This window comes from Haemorhous mexicanus, chromosome 1 (assembly GCF_027477595.1).
Source record: "Haemorhous mexicanus isolate bHaeMex1 chromosome 1, bHaeMex1.pri, whole genome shotgun sequence".
Classification (NCBI taxonomy): domain Eukaryota; kingdom Metazoa; phylum Chordata; class Aves; order Passeriformes; family Fringillidae; genus Haemorhous; species Haemorhous mexicanus.
This window is the reverse complement of record NC_082341.1, coordinates 108,764,811-108,784,808: the sequence shown is the minus strand read 5'-3', so window position 1 is coordinate 108,784,808 and position 19,998 is coordinate 108,764,811. Positions and strand designations below refer to the sequence as shown.

At 36.8% G+C, this 19,998-nt stretch overlaps 1 protein-coding gene across 1 annotated transcript; it reads right to left on the bottom strand.

The window, feature by feature from the left end:
- Positions 1 to 202: 202 nt before the first annotated feature.
- AKAIN1 (A-kinase anchor inhibitor 1) lies at positions 203 to 18,605 on the bottom strand. The gene is made up of 2 exons (XM_059858631.1): positions 18,338 to 18,605; positions 203 to 3,323 (listed from the first exon to the last, which is right to left on the bottom strand). Exons 1-2 carry the CDS (start codon positions 18,351 to 18,353, stop codon positions 3,133 to 3,135), a joined length of 207 nt encoding a protein of 68 aa, XP_059714614.1. The 5' UTR covers positions 18,354 to 18,605; the 3' UTR covers positions 203 to 3,132.
- Positions 18,606 to 19,998: the final 1,393 nt, after the last annotated feature.

Here is a 19,998-nt window from a genome sequence, read left to right as displayed (position 1 = left end):
GTGTATCTGACATAGGCACACATTAAAAGAACAACTGCAGCATATTTCATGGTAATCATATTAAGAATAGTTACAAAGCAATCTGAGATACTTAAAAAATATCACCAGAAAAAATAATCATACATGACTTGAGTAGAGTCAGTAAGACTTCTAGGTGATTGTTTGTAATGAATAAACACCCAAGAATCTCCAACTCATAATATTATCACAGAATGCTTTTTTATTTTTCTGAAATGATAAAATTAATATGGCTGTTTCCAAGTCACAGTTGTTGGTTTTATTTATTTTAGAGCAGAGATTTCCAGTGTAACCACACAGGACCAAAAATTTGATGTACAGTGGCATTTAGTAATCTGTTACAACATCCTGCTGTGGCCATGTGAATCTCCATGTAGGCATTGCTGCTTTATTAACCTTACAAAGAAGAGTGCAATATGATAATAAAATTGTTATAATCAACCTGGATGACAACATAGCAAGCATAGTGCAGGATAGCCACACACACATTATTCCTCTGTTCTTCTGGAGTTGTGATAAATATAATTTCATATATTTGTACAACATTTTACTTACCACTATAAGTGCTAACAAGTGGTAAGTTTTTTTATGAATACTTATAGATACCTTTTTGATTGCCTTGTATTTCTAAGGTAGGTATTCTTCTGTGCTGAATAATGCATCAATTACTACAGACCTCATGAGGACGCGTTACTTCATGAGATTGTCTAATAAGCATATAAGAAACCAAGGCTCGCAGCCATTTTTGATTTTCCAAGATATTAGACTTCTGATGGCATTGGTATTCTGACAATGATGGACATGACTATTAAACAGTTGAGTAATAAATAGTGTGCCTAATAGGACTAGGGCAGTAGCAAAGGGACAGTAAAGGGACATTGTAGAAGTGCACAGTGGGAGGAGGAGTGGAATAGGCTCATATGAAGCAATGGCAAAAGCCCAGACTCACTGGTTTTTTAAATCCTTCTTTTCCCAAAATGATTAATTTTAAAAAAAGCCATCAAAAGAAACAGTTTCAAAACTATATGAAGATTATTAACATAATTATCAGTAACAAAAACCAAGACATAAAAAACCCCAAAACCGACAACACCAACAAAAAAAATGCCCAACCAAAAGAAAAGACCAAATCCAAACATATTTCAAATATCTGGGGACAAAAATCATTTAAAAAGTAAAATAATTTAGAAGAAATGGAGATGTTCTATATGTCTCCTTCCTGCAGCATAGTGAGTCCATGGCAAACACCGTTTTGCACCACAGAGTTTCTCCAAAAAGTTTGTTCTCTCTCATCCACCAGACTTGTCTGCTCATCAGCCTCTGAACTGAACCTTTATTCATGATCAGTTTTCTTAGGCTCTCAGAGAGAAAAATGCAAAGAGTGCTTAGAAAAGAGTTAACTCCCAAAGAAAGGTGAACTAGTGAAAAAGCTAATGGTTAAAAAATTACTATTACAAAAACACATTCATGCCTCAAGGCCCAACTACTTTCACCTTTCAAAGTTTTCTTGACTAAAAATCCACGCAGGGTCTACAGAAGTGAACCACCTGTGTACTTGGAAACCAGGTCAGTTTTCATTACTAGATGATTTGGAACACTTTTAATCATGTTGGATTCCTCTTTGCATTTTTAAGTGAAAGAAGATTGAGCTAAATCACTGTCTTGTATGAGTCAGTGCTCTTAAATTTAAAAAAAGAAAAAAAAAAAGAAACCAAGCAGATTACAAAGACTTAATATTACAGTATGTGGTCATTCATGACTAAGCCTCTGTCCAGGAGAAGGAATCCCAAAATCATTTAACATAAGCAACAGGACACAGTAATAGCCAATTATTTAACCCACAGTCTCTTTGAGGATCATCTAGCTGCGTAGAAAAGCCATTAAGAAAGTTTTGCAGGGCATCTTCCTCTTTGTATTTCCAGGTGTATTACTACAGGAATTCATTTGAAGCAGAGCTACAAGCCATTTCTAGAATTAAATATACTGTTATTCATTTCATATGTGTAATAGTGCAATCATCATTACACAAAGGGAGCAATAAAAGTGAAAGGTACATGTATTAAATTTGTATTTTCAGAAACATCATGGATTTCTTCAGCTATATAGAGCAGTTGAAGGGATAAGCTCTGTATCACCAGCTTCACGCAGTGCTATTTAAGTTGAATATGTAACAACTGCAAATATCTAAAGTCACTTTACACCCAGCAGGTGAGAAATACCTACCATGACAGAATTCAGATACTGTATATTTTCATCCTTAAAGATATTAATATACTCAATCCCCCTTTTTTAAAGACACTTTAGTCTTCACTTTCTGTAAATCAAGACCCAGCAAAGTTGCAAAACAGGAGCAAATTCTGGCCAACTCCTTATCTTCCCTTTTTTTCAATATCAAGAAAATTAAAAGGAATAGTTGAGGCACAAGTGATTTTTATGCAGAAGTATAGAAGTATTTCAGTAATTAGACTAAAACTTCAGTATTTAACTTCTTTTAAAAAAAGACATTGATCATAGATATATGATCATAGTCATAGATCACAGTCACTGCAGTCTTACTGGATTGCTTTTTTTTCCCCCCAAGATGAAAAAATAAACTGGTTCACAGAACTTACCAAATCCACTTTATACTACCATTTCACATAGTTCATGTCTAATCAAAGCAAAGTACAAACCCGTTCTTCAAGGGAGCCTGAAAGCATTCTGCTACACCTGACAATAAATGATTTCTTCAGCAAAGAGAGCTTCAGTGAGCCCAGAAATGCAGAGAAGAGTCTGTCCAGCTGAAGTGACGTAAATGGTGCACGCAGAACTTAGCATAAAAGTGCACTGGCAACAAGCTTTTGAGAATAAGCCCATATCACAGAGCTTGTGCTTGAAACTACTTTTACAGCTATGGTTATTGTTTCTCTCAAGAGGCACTGCATAAATATGGAGTCATCCATCTAATGCACTTAATATTTCTCAGATGAGGACTATTGCAGTTTTTCCCTATGTCTAGGTGTGATAATACTTTGGTTTGCTTTACAGCAGTAGCATTGCACTAGCAATACAGCTGATACTAAAGAGAAGGCTGAAAATACTTGCAGACGGGAGTAAAAACCCAAATCTCCTCCTTTACTTCTTTTCATGCTTCTTGGTTAGTTTTCCTCTTTCTAGTTGGAGGCTTGTACCGGTGTTTGTTCGCTTCTCCTTTTGCTGGCTCTCCTGGGAGACCTGTTGCACTGCTCGCAGGATAGCAGTCTGCACAATCTGCTTGCTGGCAATCTGCAGCTTAACTTCATCTTGCTCCGGCCCTGGCTTCTCACCTGCCAGAGCCAAACAAAAGAGAAAAGGAACTAAGAATTTGGGGCTAGTCCATGAAAACCTGAAGGACAGAAAAAGAGGAGGGAGGGAGCAAAATCACAGAGTGACTGGGGACAGTTTATTACATAGGAAAACTGCCAATACTGAAGATGAATTAGGGAGGAAAGTGCCTGTGCGTGCTCAGCACCACAGGACTGAATGAAGGGGGAGATTTTGAGTCATATAGCTCAATTACCCACTCCCCAGCACAGGGGACAGCTGTGACTTCACAGCTGAAACAGATCTGTTATGCAGTAAGACAGGAAAGGAAGGTTTTCTCATCCAGCTGTGAATCACATCCATTTTGACTTGAGCTGTGCTTCTGGATAGGGAATTGGACTTTATTTTGCAAGCTTGACATGTACTCCCTCACCACCACATAGAAAAAAACCACTGTTTCATTAACATTTCTTTTTATTTTTACTTCAGATTGAAAGCCCTCATCCATCAAATGCCAATTGACTTCAAGGTATACAATTTCGTTTCGTGCAATCTATTAACCCTTAGATAGACTTTCAAACATATCTGCAAAACATTAAGAAATACTCAGATTCCTGTAGCTAAAACTGAGAACATTTTCTATGACAACTTGTCAAATATATATTTTTATGTGAAACTTCCTTGTTTGGCTAAAGTGTTTAAATCTAGAGAAAAATGAAGTAATGTAGTATGACTACTGACATCTGCTAATGAAGAAGAGTAGTTTATGTTAAGAGGTTTCTCTTTAAAAGTATTTTGACTCCTAGCATAAGTGGCAATTTGGGCAATAAAGAATGGTCTGTAATGGTCACAGCTGATACTGATTTAAAAAAATAATTCTTATGAACACTTATTGGCATATAGGAAATCAGTTGTTAATTGAAATGCCTAGACTAGGTGCTACTGACATCACTAGATTTGATTTTAAAGTTTTTAAATATACTCATCTCAGTTCTTTCTTAGTTAACTGTTATGCTCAAGTATTTCACATAGGATTTCTCAAGTATTTCATTACATAGGATTTGTAGTTTACTGTTTGAATTACATATATTAAGAATTGTATCCTGAGAGAAATCAAACAGAGTGAATTAAAGATCAGGTGCTTTTATGAGAGGTGCATATCTGGATTTGTGATGAATAACAATGTTCAGGTTTTTTTAAGGAAACTTAACATAGAAAGAAAAGAATCACTTCTTTCCTTAGGGAATATGCTATATGTTTGAGGGAAGAGACAAGGTCCTGCCCCTGGGTCAAATAATGCCTGATGTCAATGCAGACTGGGTGGTGAATTTATTACCAGCAGATTTGTGGAGAAGTACTTGGGGATACTGGTAGACAAAAAGCTGGAAATAAGATGGCTTGTAACCCAGAAATGTATTCTGGTCTTTACAAAAAAGAGCATGGCCAGGAGCAAAGGGAGGTGATTCTACTCCTGTTCTCAGCCCCTGTCAGACTCTGGTGTGCTGGGTCCAGGTCTGGGGTACTCATCACTGTAAAGACAAGTAAGAGGTTAAAACCTGTGAAAACATAGTAAAAGTGTTTAAAACTGGAAAAGCTGACTGAAAAAATCACTCAAATTCTTTGAACAGTCAGCTTCCCTGATTCAGTTTTTTCCACTCCTCAGCACTTGAAACAGTGTGGTTTTGGATGGAATTAAATGTTACTTAAAAGATCAAGTATAGATAATTCTTTACTACTCAAATATGAACTCACATTTTATCAGACAACTAATTAGTCTTCTTGCCTCGCTGAAAAAGATCAGTCAACACATTTGATGTTCAGAAGATAAAGTATTAACAAAAGCAGGGATAAACAAAATTTTAAATAAAAATGAGTATGTTGGAATAGACAATGAGGTTATATGAAATGTGAAAAATTTTCCAATCCTCAAAGCCACAAACCCCCGGAATATATAATTGAAAACATACTGTCATTAGGCACATCGCTGTTGAAAATTACTCAGTTTGCTCTCCTTGGGGATGCTTTGTTATTTATTTGGTCCTTGCCAATTAATCTACAAAATCTGATGTTGAAATATTTTTAATTCAGAAAGGTCATCCATAGCAACAGTCAGTTGAATAAAAAGAGATTTCAAGTGCATTTCTCCCTGGGCTTTTCAGTCGTTTATTCAGGAGCAAAACCTGTCTGAAAGCACCACACAGATAAGTGAGATGTAGAGTAGGTCTGCTCAGCTCTAACTCATTAGATGATTCTTTTATTTGCTGAGATAACCAAGAACAGAGAACTCAAAACCTCTGGACTACCTCTGCCCAGCCTCTGAGGGTTTAGGTATGCACAGAAAGGAAATGAAGCAGCTTGAATAAATTTAATTAATATTTGTGTAAAATGGTTAGGATGATAGCAACCCAGATAACAAGAGATAATTGGCTTCAGACACAGAGTGAATCAAAGCTGTTGGCCTAGGGTGATGTGAACAATGAGACCATTGGCAGCTTGTGTGGACCATCTAAATTAGAAACCAAGTGAAAATTATAGTTATTTTGGAGGGTGATATCTGACACTGTGTTTGACACAGGTCTGAGCCTGTGTTGGGACCATTATTTGTAGGAGCTGGACTGGCAGAGATTTCAAGCAGTCAAAACAAACATCCAGCTACCCTGGGTATATTGTATCTATTACAGCTGGTGCAACATGACATGATCCTGGGCAAAGGGTTCTAGATGACCCTGCTTGAGTAGGAGCTGGACAAGATGACCTTTAGAGGCCCCTTCCAACCACAAACCTACTCCATTCCTGGGATTTCAGCTGTTTAGGCCGTGATAAATCACAATTTTCACTTCCTGAATGAGTAAACAGCAATCTCCCAAAAAATCATCCCTACTACCTCCTCTTCTTCCAATTATACATTTCAATGAAAGCAGTTGGATAGTTGTTTTCTGAGAAGCTCACTTATTTATTGCTACACTGGACCTACTCTGAGCAAGAAGAAAGGAAAGTGGAGATGATTCTTACAAGAATCCCAAAGGGGCTGGGCTGGAAGATATCTATGTCTACCTTGCTGAAATACAGACTGCTGTGGACATCCAGGCAGAAATTTGAGTGCCTATAGAATTAATTAGGGACTTTAAGAACTGCACATTTTCAGTCAAGTGAAAAAAAAGACATAGCTCCTGCTGGCTAGGTTTTTTGTGTTTAGCTAATCAAAATGAGAGTTACTAGGATGTTAAAATATAATTATATTTATCTACCATTTTTTAAGGTTTGAAGTATAACTGTTAAGTTAAAATTCCATGACAAATAGGTAATTTGAAGTAATTTCTGGGAAAAACTTGAACAACACCAGAAACACATGCTGCCTATTAGTTATCCTTGTCTAAAGACTACATTTTTCTCTTGATGTTAGAAAATCTTTACTTCTTCTCTATCTTTGGATGCTCATTCTTCATAGACAGCACTCCAATTCTGTAAATAGAGAACTGAAATATCTGGGTTAAGGGATGTTAAATACAAGGCAGCAATTTTACCATCAACACAAGATGAAGCCTCTTTACCATGTTTTTATTACCTTGTGCTACTCTCCATAAATTTTATGCCAAATAACTCAGCAGATAAAAAGTAACTTTTAAACACTGGTCTGGTTCTGCAATCCAAAATATAGTTTGAGAGATCCAAAAAACTTCAAAATCTTGGACTGATTCTTGCAGGAATCAGTCACATATTCCACTTCTACTAAATTTAGTGGCATGTATCAGTGCCTTGAAATTGGCTTGTTTGAGGATGTTCCCCATGAAGGGAAATATGGCAGACGTTTGGAAAAAGAATAAAAATATTTGAAGTAAATTCCAAGTATTAATTTCAATTAATAGAACTAATATAAATTTAAGTCTAAGAACTCCTTGTGTGTAATATTTTACATCCTCTGAGATATTTCTACACTATGTAATATTCTAGAAAGTTATACACGGGAAAAAAAAAAACTTAAGAGAAAAAGCATTTAGACATCAAATGTTTAGGAAATTCACTCTGGTTGCACATGAGCCTTCTCTCATTTATATACTTCACTTGCTTCAAAGTATCCTGACTCACTTCCTTTCCAGCCTGCAATCAAAGTAGTATCCCGCACTTTCTGTTGATATCCCCTGGGGCTATTTCCTTTCAGCTAGCTAGAAGTTAAATTTATTACACCTTTATAAAAACTCCTAATAAGTAACACTCAATACTGGCTAATATGTTTGAATCAACAGCTAAGCTCTCTACTGTACATTTTCCTTGGATTATTTGGAATACTATCATGAAAGAAAACTATGACAGGCATGATCTTGCAAAGATGCAAGTCTATCCCCGGTCCACTTATGCTGTCAATAAACAGTGGGGAGTTAAAGACCTTTACACTCACCTTTCCTCAAAGCTTGTAACGTTTACTCTTCCTGTAGGTTGTATAAACCACTTTGAACTTTAACTGTATCTAAAAATAAGAATAAAAATCACATTCCCCTAAATAAACTTCTGATAAATTTAAAGCTCAGAATTACACATAATGCACTCCCCTGTTAGTTATAATTTAAATTTTTGCAATAATTCTGAAGCTGAAAAAGCCAAGTAAATATATTTTTCTTCAAATTTACATAAGATTATGCAGGTATAGTCTATAACTAAAAAATTACCATTCGATTTAGCAATATATTGCTTTGTAATGCAATAATTAATGATTACTCTTTCCTGCAGCACTGCAACATTAGAATTAGTTTTTAAATAAAAATTATTGTTATTATTATTATTAATTCAAGTAAAACACTGATCTCTGGAAAATCTATCTCAATTCTATTGAAAATTATTGCTGTAATTTTTATAACTCAGCTGACAGTACAAATGAAAATTTTAAATGGAAAGTATAAATAGACAAGACTGTGATGATTAGACTTCATCAGAAGGTCCAGTGTGGATGTGTAGGGGCTGTGCATACAGCAAAAAGCTGCATGTTGTTATGTAAATTGGATTTATAAACTACAGATATTGAAAAACCTTACAGAACCTGGCAGGTTTGTAATGACACCATGTATGTGTGAATGTTGTAATAATTAACAGTAACATTCTTTGCATAAATACTGATATTCTTCTACAAGAAACCAAGCTTAGTTCTTTAGCTTCCCTTTGCCATTAGACAGTAACATATCTCTCCATCTTGTTGGCCACTATGCAAGTTCCAGGTGAGCCTCCTCTGTCAAATATTTTATAACCTGTGAATTGAAGTGCTTAAAACATCTCCTTCTTTGATTTGCTTTAGAGGTTGGTGCTGGGATTTCAGCACAAGAAGCCTAATTTGAAGAAGAGATTCACAATCAGGAAATGTTGATGAGTCATGTTAATTACAACCAGAGTGAATGAACATGGCAATCAGCCAGGGCTGAAGACTTTCCAACACATGTGCACAAACCAACTTTGCACATGAGAGTCATTAAACTATTTTACAGAATTAGAAACCCAATTTGTCTCAATGTCAGTAATGGTTCTAGCTCAGAGACATCATTAAAAGGTCCTAGAATGAAGTTACAAATTTAATATTTAAAATAAAAGAAACTAGTAATAAATGTATTCTTAACTGCACTAGAGTTAATTCTGTCCAGTAACATTTCTCTTGCTCTAAAATAGAGCCCAGTGAGGTCCTGACTAATAGCTGTCAAGCACCAGGAGACAAAACTCACTCTGATTCCTTGAGGAAGAAGAGAGGACTGAACTTATCAGAAATGCCAGAAGTACTTTAATGTAGGATCCTGTGTTTTTCCAATTTTCTGACATGCTGTTAGCAGGGGCTTGCCACATTGACTTTCACTAGAAAAGTTAAGGTTCAGTTCAGGTTTATTTTCTGCCCTAACCTCATTCCCAATTCTTTCTGTTCAACCAGCATGGAGGAGGGACTGTATCATGAATGGGGCCAACACAGATTATTTTGCTCTTCAAAATAAATTTTAAGAATGAAGCTGAAATTACTCTGTTCTGAATACAAATGGAATAGGAATATAAGGGCAAAAGAGGAGTGGAGAAATGCAGATAAGCTGTCTCAAAGGACATACTAATATCTACAGAGCAATACTTCATTGTACCTTTTTATTCAGACATTAGCTATATCTCAACTCAGGTTTTGTAATTTTTTTCCTACTGAATTTTTACTCTTTCTTAAGAGATAAGAATATCTGGAATTCTCTTTGGTTTTTTTGCTATATATAAAGCTATCTTTTTACAGACTCCAGCAAGTTATTTCATACTATTTGAAATATGACAGTTAAAATGATTTTTTTTTAGATTAAGAGATTGCTGAGACCTATCTACTCTTAAGCATTTTTTCAATGTTTTAATAAGATTTCTTGTCATTGTTCAATAATATTAACTAAAAGCAGATTATACACTTCAATCTATATATTTTCCAGGAATAAATTCACTCCTTAAGGACTGTGTCTTTCAGCTTTGAAGTCTGAACATAGTTCAAAATATTAATCACTGACAATTCTGCCACACCCAAACTCATAAATGTGATACTCAGATTTTGGTCCCGAAAGGAATATGTCTGGATTCAATACTGTAAACTAAGATTAATTTAACAGGGTTTTTGAGTCTTAGGCAGGCAGTTCAGTGTATTAAAAAGAAGATATTCCCTAAAGAGCATCTGTGACCAGCTGCTTCAAAGTTAATGAAAAATTTATATTCTCTTCATCTGCACAGTTTTCCTACTTCTTTTACAGAACACATTTCAAATACTAAAATAAGAAACCTCTCGACACCAAAAGCTGTAATTCTTCCAAGGTGGGAGATGTCCAGTGGCACAGATACAGGTGACCCTTATCATAGAATCATAAATTGGTTTGGGTTGGAAGGGAGCTTAAAGAACATCTAATTCTAAACTCCCTGCCATGGGGCATCCAGAAGTTCTCTGGGCAACCTGTTTCTGCACCTCACCAACCTCACAGTAAAGAATTTCTTCCTAATATCTAATCTAAACCTTCCCTCTTTTAATTTAAAACCATTCCCCCTTATTTTATCACTAGCTGCCCATATAAAAACTCACTCTCCCTCTTTTTTATAAGCTGTTTTACGCACTGGAAGGCTCCCTGAAGATCTCCCCAGTGTCTTCCCTTCTCCAGGCTGAACAACCCTAACTCTCTCGAACTGTCTTCATTGGAGAAGTTCTCCAGCCCTCTGTTCATCTTTTTTTTCCTCTTCTCTGAACTCACACTAACAGGACCATGCCCTTCTTGTGTTAAGGATGCCAGAGCTGGATGCAGCACTACAGGTGGGATCTCGCCAGAGTGGAGTGGGAGAACTACCTCCCTTGACCTGCTGGGCACACTACTTTTGATGTAGCCCAGCATATGGTTGGGTTTCAGGGCTGTAAGTGCACATTGCTGGCTCAAATCCAGTTTTTCTTCCACCAGTAGCCCCAAAACCATTTCATCATGAGCTTTCAATGAATTCTTCCAGTCTATGCTCATCTCTGGAGTTGCCTCAACCCATGTGCAGTACTTTGCACTTGGACTTGTTGAACTTTATGAGGTCCTCAAGTTTGTCCAGGTCCCTCTGGACAGCATCCCATTCTTCTGCTGGGCCAGCTGCACAGCTCAGCTTTGTGTCACCTGCAAACTTGCAGAGGGTGCACTCAATCCCACTGCCTGTGTCATTGATGAAGGTATCAAAGAGCACAAGTCCCAAGATGGGGCCCTGAATGACACCACTCATCATCTGACCCCCTCTGCCTTCTAATTCTACAGTTCAGGTGCTCAGAGATCCCTGGCTTAAAAGAAAACACTAAGCACAGAAATCTAGATAACATTTACGTAGGTCTTCTGAATCTGTATCAAAAAGCTCATTTTGATCCCCATTGAAACACAGCATTTGTGATAGAAGATTTCCAGTATCCACCACTACCAGTGCATAAGCAAAGGGCAAGTTTTCAACAGAAGTTTATTTTGCTAGCTGCTGTGTTTGTACTTCTATAACTTTTTGTGGGCTTTGGTCTTAAAGAACTATGTACAGGTTAATTAAAATTTGCAATATCTGAACCTGATTTTCTTTTTTAAGTGTAGAAAATAGGGAAAAGGTTACATAACCTGTAAAAATACAGCAAACATTCTGCTTTAGCCAGTGAAAACCTCCTGCTACATTTTAGATATATTTCAATTTATACCAGATTATTCAGAGTCAAAAATTGTCAGGACAAATGTCAGGTGAAGAAGAACTCTTCTCTAGCTCTGAAATAAACCCCAAACCCCACAATAAAAAACCCCAGAAAAAAACCACATCCCCTTAAAAAAAAAAAAAAAAAGCCCTAAATTTGCACATGCACAGCAGTACATAAAAATTTCCCTGTTTATTTTAGAATGTGAGTGGAGTATGAAAGCCGTAAATAAAGCTACTAGCAACCAAGACTAACATTTTATGTACTCATATATATATATATATATATATATATATATATATATATATATATATATATATATATAAAATATATATATATGTAGAATTTTGTAGATGTAGAATCTCAGAATTACAGAATGCGCTTATGCTGAGTTGGAGGGGACCCATCAGGATTATTGGATCCAACTCCTGCCCTGTTTGGGACAATTCCCAAGAGTCTCACCCTGAGAGTGTTTTCCAAATACGTTTGAACTCTGTCAGGCTTGCTGCCATGGCCATTTCCCTGGGGAGCCTATTCTAGTGCCATGACCACCCCCTGGGTGAAGAACCATTTTCTAATATCCAGCCTAAATCTCCCCTGACAAAGTTTCAGGCCATTCCCTTGGGCCATTCCCTTTTCCTATACATGCATGTATATACACTAAGTCACGATAGAAAGTAAATCACAGATTATATAAACCTAAAAGGCACTTAGAAAGAGCAAAACCCTTTTTTGGTATTTTTAATTTCATAGCTGTAATCTTGACAGAATCTCTCTACAACAGGACGCCATCACATGTTGTTTTCCACTCTTGGAATTGATTCTCTGTCTTCCCAGAGAAATATATTCTGCTATATTAAGAAAACTTATTTCAAGACAAAATGTAATGTCAATCTGCAAGTATTTAACAGAAGTGTTAATGGATATCCAACCCTTCTGCACTGATAAATCATGAGTGGATTCACTGCCCAGAGACAGAAAATACAGGGTTATTCTATCAAATATACATACTATAAAATGAAGCAAACACAAGTAATCCACAGGAGGTTATGTCTGCCCCACTACTAGTGAAATGCCTGAGTAGAACATGGCTCAATTTACTTCTTCAGGCAAAAAAATTTCAAACTCTCTTGAAGGAAGGAAGGCAGCATCTTCTGGAAACATAACTACAGGATTTGCAAGGGCAGACAACAGCACCACAGAGTTAACCTCCCCTGACTTCCATGGCAAGGCACTCTAAAGGAACCTGAAGCATTTTAGGGCTATTCAGGTCAGCTTTTCATTTCTGCTAACATCAGTAAAGACTCTGTTTGAATTGACACTCACTAAATTTCTCTAGAATCTTTCAAGTTATTATGTAAAAGACACGATGCAGTTGGCCAACTAATAGTCAAAAAACTCCAGAAAGGCTATAAATAAATTTGAATACATTGCTTACAAATAATTTTTGCTTAACCTAGTATTTGTAACATAATACAATGCATTATGTTCTTAAAATCTTTAACAGACAAGATTGGAGGTATAGGAAAAAATCTACCGGTCACTGTATTTTACAGTAAGGACATTTATTTCCATTAGCACAATAAAACTTATAACATTGGAATGACATTATTTATGTCTCCAACAAGTACAAGAGAACAATTCTCCTGCAAGAACAATGACTTGGAGGGATAAAGTCTGTGATGTTAATAAGGACTATATCACTTATTACCACTATCCCCTAACCATGAACAGCTCCTCCAATATAGGCCATACACAGCCACTGTGATAACAGAATTCTTCTCACACCTAACCTGAATAGGATTTAATCCAGTGACAGTGAAGTGAAAGGTGCCAGCCTCACTAATTCAAGCCTTCAGTTCTGTTAAAAGTTATTTGAAACAATAAATTCTGTGCCATTTTTAAACACTATGTTGAATTGTACTTTAAAGAAAGATTGTACGTAGGACTGCTGATTGTTTTCTAAACTTGCTAATTTCATCACATTTCTGAATATCTACGAACTAAATTTCTTTCACCTCACTAATGAGGTCTGCTAGTGGAGTTTCACAGCAGGGGAAAGATGAATGTGTCACTGGAAAAAGGTCAGCAAAAGACACATTTTTCTTCAGCAGAAGAGAATAAGGAATTTCCTCCTGTATGATTTCTTCCTACCAGGTGGCAAGCACTTTGAACTACTATTGAGAGCTGTAAATGCATTCAGACACTTCTGGGTAACAACTGGCTTCCATACTCACTACCAGCCCTGGCAAATACTGGACAAAATCTCAATTATATCAGACTGCATGAAGCTGACAAATAGTTTTGGTTTTCACTTTCAAATTATGTCCTACATTTGGACTTCATTAACATTAAGCCATCAAATAAGAATCCTATATGTATACACTTTTACAATTTTTATTAGGGATTTTTGGGGGGGTACTGCAGAACTTAGAGCATTAGCAGGATGTAGCACAGCAGTTAATAAGGACAAGGACTGTGTCCTGTCTTGTTCTCATGGATGAAAAGCACTGCATAACTGAGTGCCATAGTACCACAGTCAGCACAAACACTGGAGGTATCGCACAACAGGGTACCTTCAAAGAAGTAAAGTTATTGATAGCAATTTTTGCATTCATGAACAGGCCCTTCCATACTGTCTTGATCTGGATATTGTGGTCAGGAATCTGTAATAGTACCTGCAACACTGTAATCAAAAAAAAGAGAAAAATTATGTCAAGAAATTTCACGTCTTCACATTCTGCAACACAACAGGTTGTTATTATCCCAGCTTTTCCACTGGAGAAGATCAGGACTATTCGGACCAGTAAGAACATCTGTTTCAGTATGCAGCTGCTATTTCTTCAATTGCAGTGTAATTAGATTCCTAAAATGTTTGGTACAGGATGCATTTCTGATCTTCAGTGTCATTATACAAGTTTTCTGTGTTGCTCCCAGCTTAAAAATGTCAAGAACAGCTGCGCTGATGAAAAGCTCGTTGATAAACCTACTGGTGTTGCTGCTGCACGAAAAAGGCGCTGAGCTGTGAACATTCTGACTTCTCTAATGTCTATCTTTAAGCTTTGTGTTCACACTTTTTTTAATACAAAAATATTGATACAAAAATTAATTCTATATCCTCCTCCTTCTTCTAGAACAATAGGGTGTTGAGTAATGCATCTGAGTTTCTAGTTATAGAGAAATTGTCAGGTAAAAGGAATTCTTCAAGTTACACTGAGAAATAACAAGATTCACCTGAGAGATGAAATCACACTATTCAAAGTAGAAACAAGCTTAAGAAAGGGAGTGTTTGACCTGAAACAACCTGTCAATGTAAATATTCCAATCTTTCTTAAGGTATTCAGTTCAAAATGGACTCTTTTCAAAAATAAACTATGCCAACAAACATACAAATAAACAAAAAAAAACCCCAGTAACCAAAAAAATCACAGCTTTGTACTGGATGAAACAATTATAGCAGTGATGAGACTCTATTATTTGGTTATTTTATTTATGGTTGTACAGAGTAAGACATAAGTGTTTGCGTGATTAGTGCAAAAGAGCATAAAAAAAAAAATTCTTGAAGCATGAAAAACACCTTTGTATTGTGTTTTTGCAGACAAATCATAATTAAAGAGTATTTTTTTTTAATCTTTGCATTAGGAAAATGTTTTGGAAATGAAAAGAAGCAAGGAATATGCCCAAGATAATTTTTGGAAAAATAAAAGTCTGCAAAAAAGTAGTTTGATTAGCAACATTTAAAGTTACTGTTAAATCTGGTAAATGCTGATATTGGAAGTGATCACATTATAGACTAATGACCTGCTATCAGCAGAAACCTTGCTGCATAATCTAATTTACTAATGTGTTAGAACAAATAAATGTTTTAATGCCTCTTCATTTCCTACCTCACAATGACATATATTTAATCTGTGGAATTATTTGTATCAATATTTTATAGGCTAAACTGGTATTGATATTTTTAAAATTCTGAAATACACCATCATCTAAAGAAAATTTGAGAAAATCTTTTTAAGAAGATCTGCAAATCCAAAATTATGACTTCTCTCTGCTTTTTGGTCTAATTCTTGAAATTTTATGGTTCTCTACTGCAGTCTCACACATACATCCATCCTTACATGCAATTTAAAATAATATATTGTTATTTAGTTATTGTTATCTACATTTCAAACTGCCAAAGCATTTCAGTTCAGGAAAATTAAAAACTAAACCTGGCAACATGTAGCTTGTGTGAATTTCATGTGTCATCCCCCCATTCTAAGGGCAGCACAACATGTGTGAATTATCCAGGAAAATGAATGCCCAAACATCTCACAGAGCTTGGACTGCATTCACTATACATCAGCACATCATTACTCAATCAGCACAAGACAATGCAATGAAGCCCCAGTACAATTAAACCAAGAAAAGAAAAAATGCACTCATAGTTCCTTTTCCGAAACAGTCTCAATGTTAATTTTAAGTGGCAAGGAAGAATATGAATAAATGCAGAAAATGAAGAATACCATTTTGCATACCTACAAATAGAAATACACTGTCTAAAATGAGCCAGGAGGTCCAATTTTGGCACGGAACACTGGCCATTTTATTATATTTTTATCTATCTATCTATCTATCTATCTATCTATCTATCTATCTATCTATCTATCTATCTCAGTAATAGCCAGGCTTCTTTGGAGGTTGTTTGTTTTTGTGCTGTTCTGTTGTGTTACTTTTTCAACACAGGAGAGTTTTAGGGAGTTGAAGACTGGCAGAAAAGCATGTATCCAGTAAATAGTCAGTCAGCTTCACCTTTTAAAAAGTTATTTAAACTTGATAAGCTGCTTCTACTTCACAGTTTATAAATATAGCACATTAATTCAGAGTTCTGAAATAACATATCCAAGACCTTAAGAAAAAGACCATCATCCTTTTCATCTACAAAATCTTGTCTTTGTTGTCAAGTAAATGACTTCCAACATTTTTGTTTCTGGAAAAGAATTTTCTCTTGATTGTTGTTTTGTTTTATTTTTTCTATCCCATCCTGGAAGCTTATAATTCTGACCCTAACCATTTACAGTTAGATAAATCTTTTACTTCCTCTCCCTTCACACCCCAACAAATAAATGGAACAGAAAATGAGGTCATTCATCACAGTGAGATAAAATCAGAAAGTTGACTGAAGAAATGAAAGTCAGTTTCTTGCTAGACTTGTAGTATTTTTACTCATATGGCCTTAAGTACTATGAAGATGCTAAAGATGCATAAACCTCTTATTTTATTTTATTTTTTTTTAATATCTGCTGAAGAGATAATGCCAGGGCAGAGCTGATTTGCAGGGAAGAACAGCAATAAAAAATTGCAATCTACTTAGGCTTGCTCTGTTTGAACACAATAGATTGTTTTATCATCTCTTTTACAAATTCCCATTTAGTTGCCCTATGTATTTTATGGTAACATTTTCAAGGAGACCATGGGCTTTTCTTTGAGTAAAGGAAAACTGAAGAATGACTATATAAAACAATTTTAGACAGAGGATTTTTTTTCCATCTATGGATTAGAGTTGTGAAAAGTACAATTCAGGCAGTTATTAATGAGCTTTGGGGTTTGTTCTTCTTCAGCCTTTGGAGAAAAAACGTGTATGTTTTCATTATTTTAGTGGTAATCTTCCTGAAGTATTCCAGTCCCACAGGGCATTTCAGAAACTTGTACAGATAATGGTGACAGTGTGACAGACAAAAGGAGTTGAGGAAAGAGACACTAATGCTGAAGGTGTATTACAAAAAGCAGTGGATCGTTCTATTAAGATAAATAACTTGCTCCCAATTTCAGAACACAATGTAAACATGAATGTATGAAATTAGAGAGGCAGTTAAATGGACATAATTAATGAGATTGTTGAAAAGAGATACTATTTTTTTCAAAAAAATTAAACTGAATTGGGTTAGCAAAGTCAGAGCCTTTTTTTTTTTTTTTTTTTTTTAATATGAAAGTGTATAGATTTTGGATTCTTACCCTTTCAGAGATTGGATATAGAATTTCATGGAAGATAAAACTTCTGTTAGCTTTGCAAAACAAAGGTATTAATAGTTATCCATTGTCAAGTTGCAGTGTTTGCTTTCCCTTTTTTATTGACCCACTATTTTACTGAAAGTTATACATCTTTAATGAAGTTATTTTCGAGTCATGTTCCTACAGAAGATATTACGCATGACTTACATTTACACCCTGGAGCTACTGGGCCTCTCATCCCTCTCTGAACAAGCAACTGCCTATTTCCAAGCAGAATTTACCAAATCCAATTAAAAATTGCTGAAGTTTTGCTTATTGTATGGGTTAACACAAAAGTATACTATGCACTAGAGATTCTGTGCTCTTATATGGTGACATCTCACATTAGACATGAACTGCTGAAATCTTCAACTTGGTTCCAGTAAAAACTGGACTAAAACTTTCTGTTCTCTTTCATTCAAGTACTTATTTTGTTTTGAGGGTGAGGAAAGAGAAAATGAAATTTGTAAATTATCTCCATGAGTTTTATGGATGGTCATATTAGCAGCCACTAGTGTGGGTGCAGAGGGGGGCTCACTCTCCAGTCACTGAAAGGCCACATCCCCCTTCGTGACCCTTTAGTGCAGTCTGACAAACACAGCACCCTGCACACTTCCATAGGAGGCTCCTGTCCCTGATGAGAACCACAGGGGTGACCCTCATAACCTTTGAATCCACAGCTAAGAAATCCTAAGCTAAACATCCTCGTTTGAACCTACCTGCCTCTGCCTGCTGGCAGCTCTGCCTCACCCATTACCCGGTCCCCGCAGCACCTCTCCGGCACGGCCGGGGCCTTCCTGCGAGGCTACCCGGCTGGGATCGGGATGCTGCTGCCCTTACCTGGAGCGAAAACCATGGTGCCGCCCGGGCAGCACGGCTCAGCACCTCAGACAGCTCCGGGCCCCGCTGGGATCAGCACCTCGGACAGCTCCCGGCCCCGCTGGGATCAGCCCCCGGACGTCGCCCGACCCTGTTGGGATCAGCACCTCGGACAGCGCCCAGCCCTGCTGGATCAGCACCTCGGACAGCGCCCGTCCCGCCTGGCTCAGCACCACGGACAGCGCCCGGCCCCGCACGGCGGCGGAGGCGGCCGCGGTCCCTCCCTCCACAATGCGGCGGGGCGGGGAGGGGGCCGGGGCGCCCGCACGGACACACACACACACTCTCACACACACACACTCTCACACACACACTCTCCGTCCCTCTCTCTACCAGGGAACCATCACTGCCATAACTCCTTACCCTGCAGTGGCAGCAGGGGTAAGGGCAAAAAGGAGAAAGGCAACAGCGATCTGCCCGGCAGGGAGACTGGCTAATTGCTCCTAATTACCCCTCTCGACAACAGTCCCGCTGCCTGACATTTTTGGGGGGCGCCTCTTTCATTGCAAGCTGACAGCACTGGTAACAGGCTTCAGCAACACCGTACTTTGTCACAGCATTTTTGCTTCCAAAAGCTCACATCCTGAGGAATTTATACTCTGATTTCACAGGCCCGTTAACCCAGCTGTACCCAAGGGCAGCACGTTAAGAGGCAACATGAATATTTCGTCATGTAAAAGATGAAATCAAAGCAAAACAGTAAAGAAAATAATGAATAGTGATAAAATAAAGATGATGAGGGTCAACAGCAGAAGACGACTTAAGATTTCCTACCTATCATCTTTTATGTTTCAGGTTTAATTTACTTTTGGTTGCACAACCCATAGTCAGAATTCCTTTGGACTTCTGAATTCCATGAACTTCTACAGCAGAAGTGAGAAACACACAGCCAGATGGAGCAAGCTTTACAAAAAATTAACTCTCCTCTTTAAGCCTAACTTGCAAGAGGGATTTTGAAAAACATTATCAGTGCAAATTATAGAAAGTACATTAAAAAAAAAGCATACGTTTCTGCAGTTATATGTTTACAATATGCAATATATTTTCCAATCACATTTTCATAATCTAAGATACTTTTACAAGCTTATTTCATTCTTTTCATAGTCAAACATTTCACAAACAGAATTCTCTGAATTAACCTGGAATACTTGAAGACTCAAAATAAGGTCTTATTCTTAAAATACAGGTAAAGAAAAGCACTGACCTCCTTAAATAATATTGCTTATATATTTCAACAAGAATTCAAGAGTGGGCATCACTGTCAAAGTTAAACTAACCATCTAGTGGTAGTTTTGCTTTTTTTTTTTTTTTTTTTTTTGAGGGGAGGGGTTGTTGGTTTTTTCATTTGTTTGTTTTTGATGATTTTTTTTTTTAAGTGCATAACATCATTTCTCCTTGGGAATGCCTTGCAGATTTATCTTCACTTACCATTTCTAGTATTCAGTTTCTGGATATTCCTTTTATTCCCCTTAGCAATTTCAGCTTCTTTATTCCTGTTTGTTTCCCTCTTCTGTCCTATATTTCAGGGATCAGTTTCATTTCTCTCAGATGGCAACTGAATGAATGAACATAAACACACCCCTCGTTACTCAGTAATGGTGTTCTCCTTAAAAATGTGACTT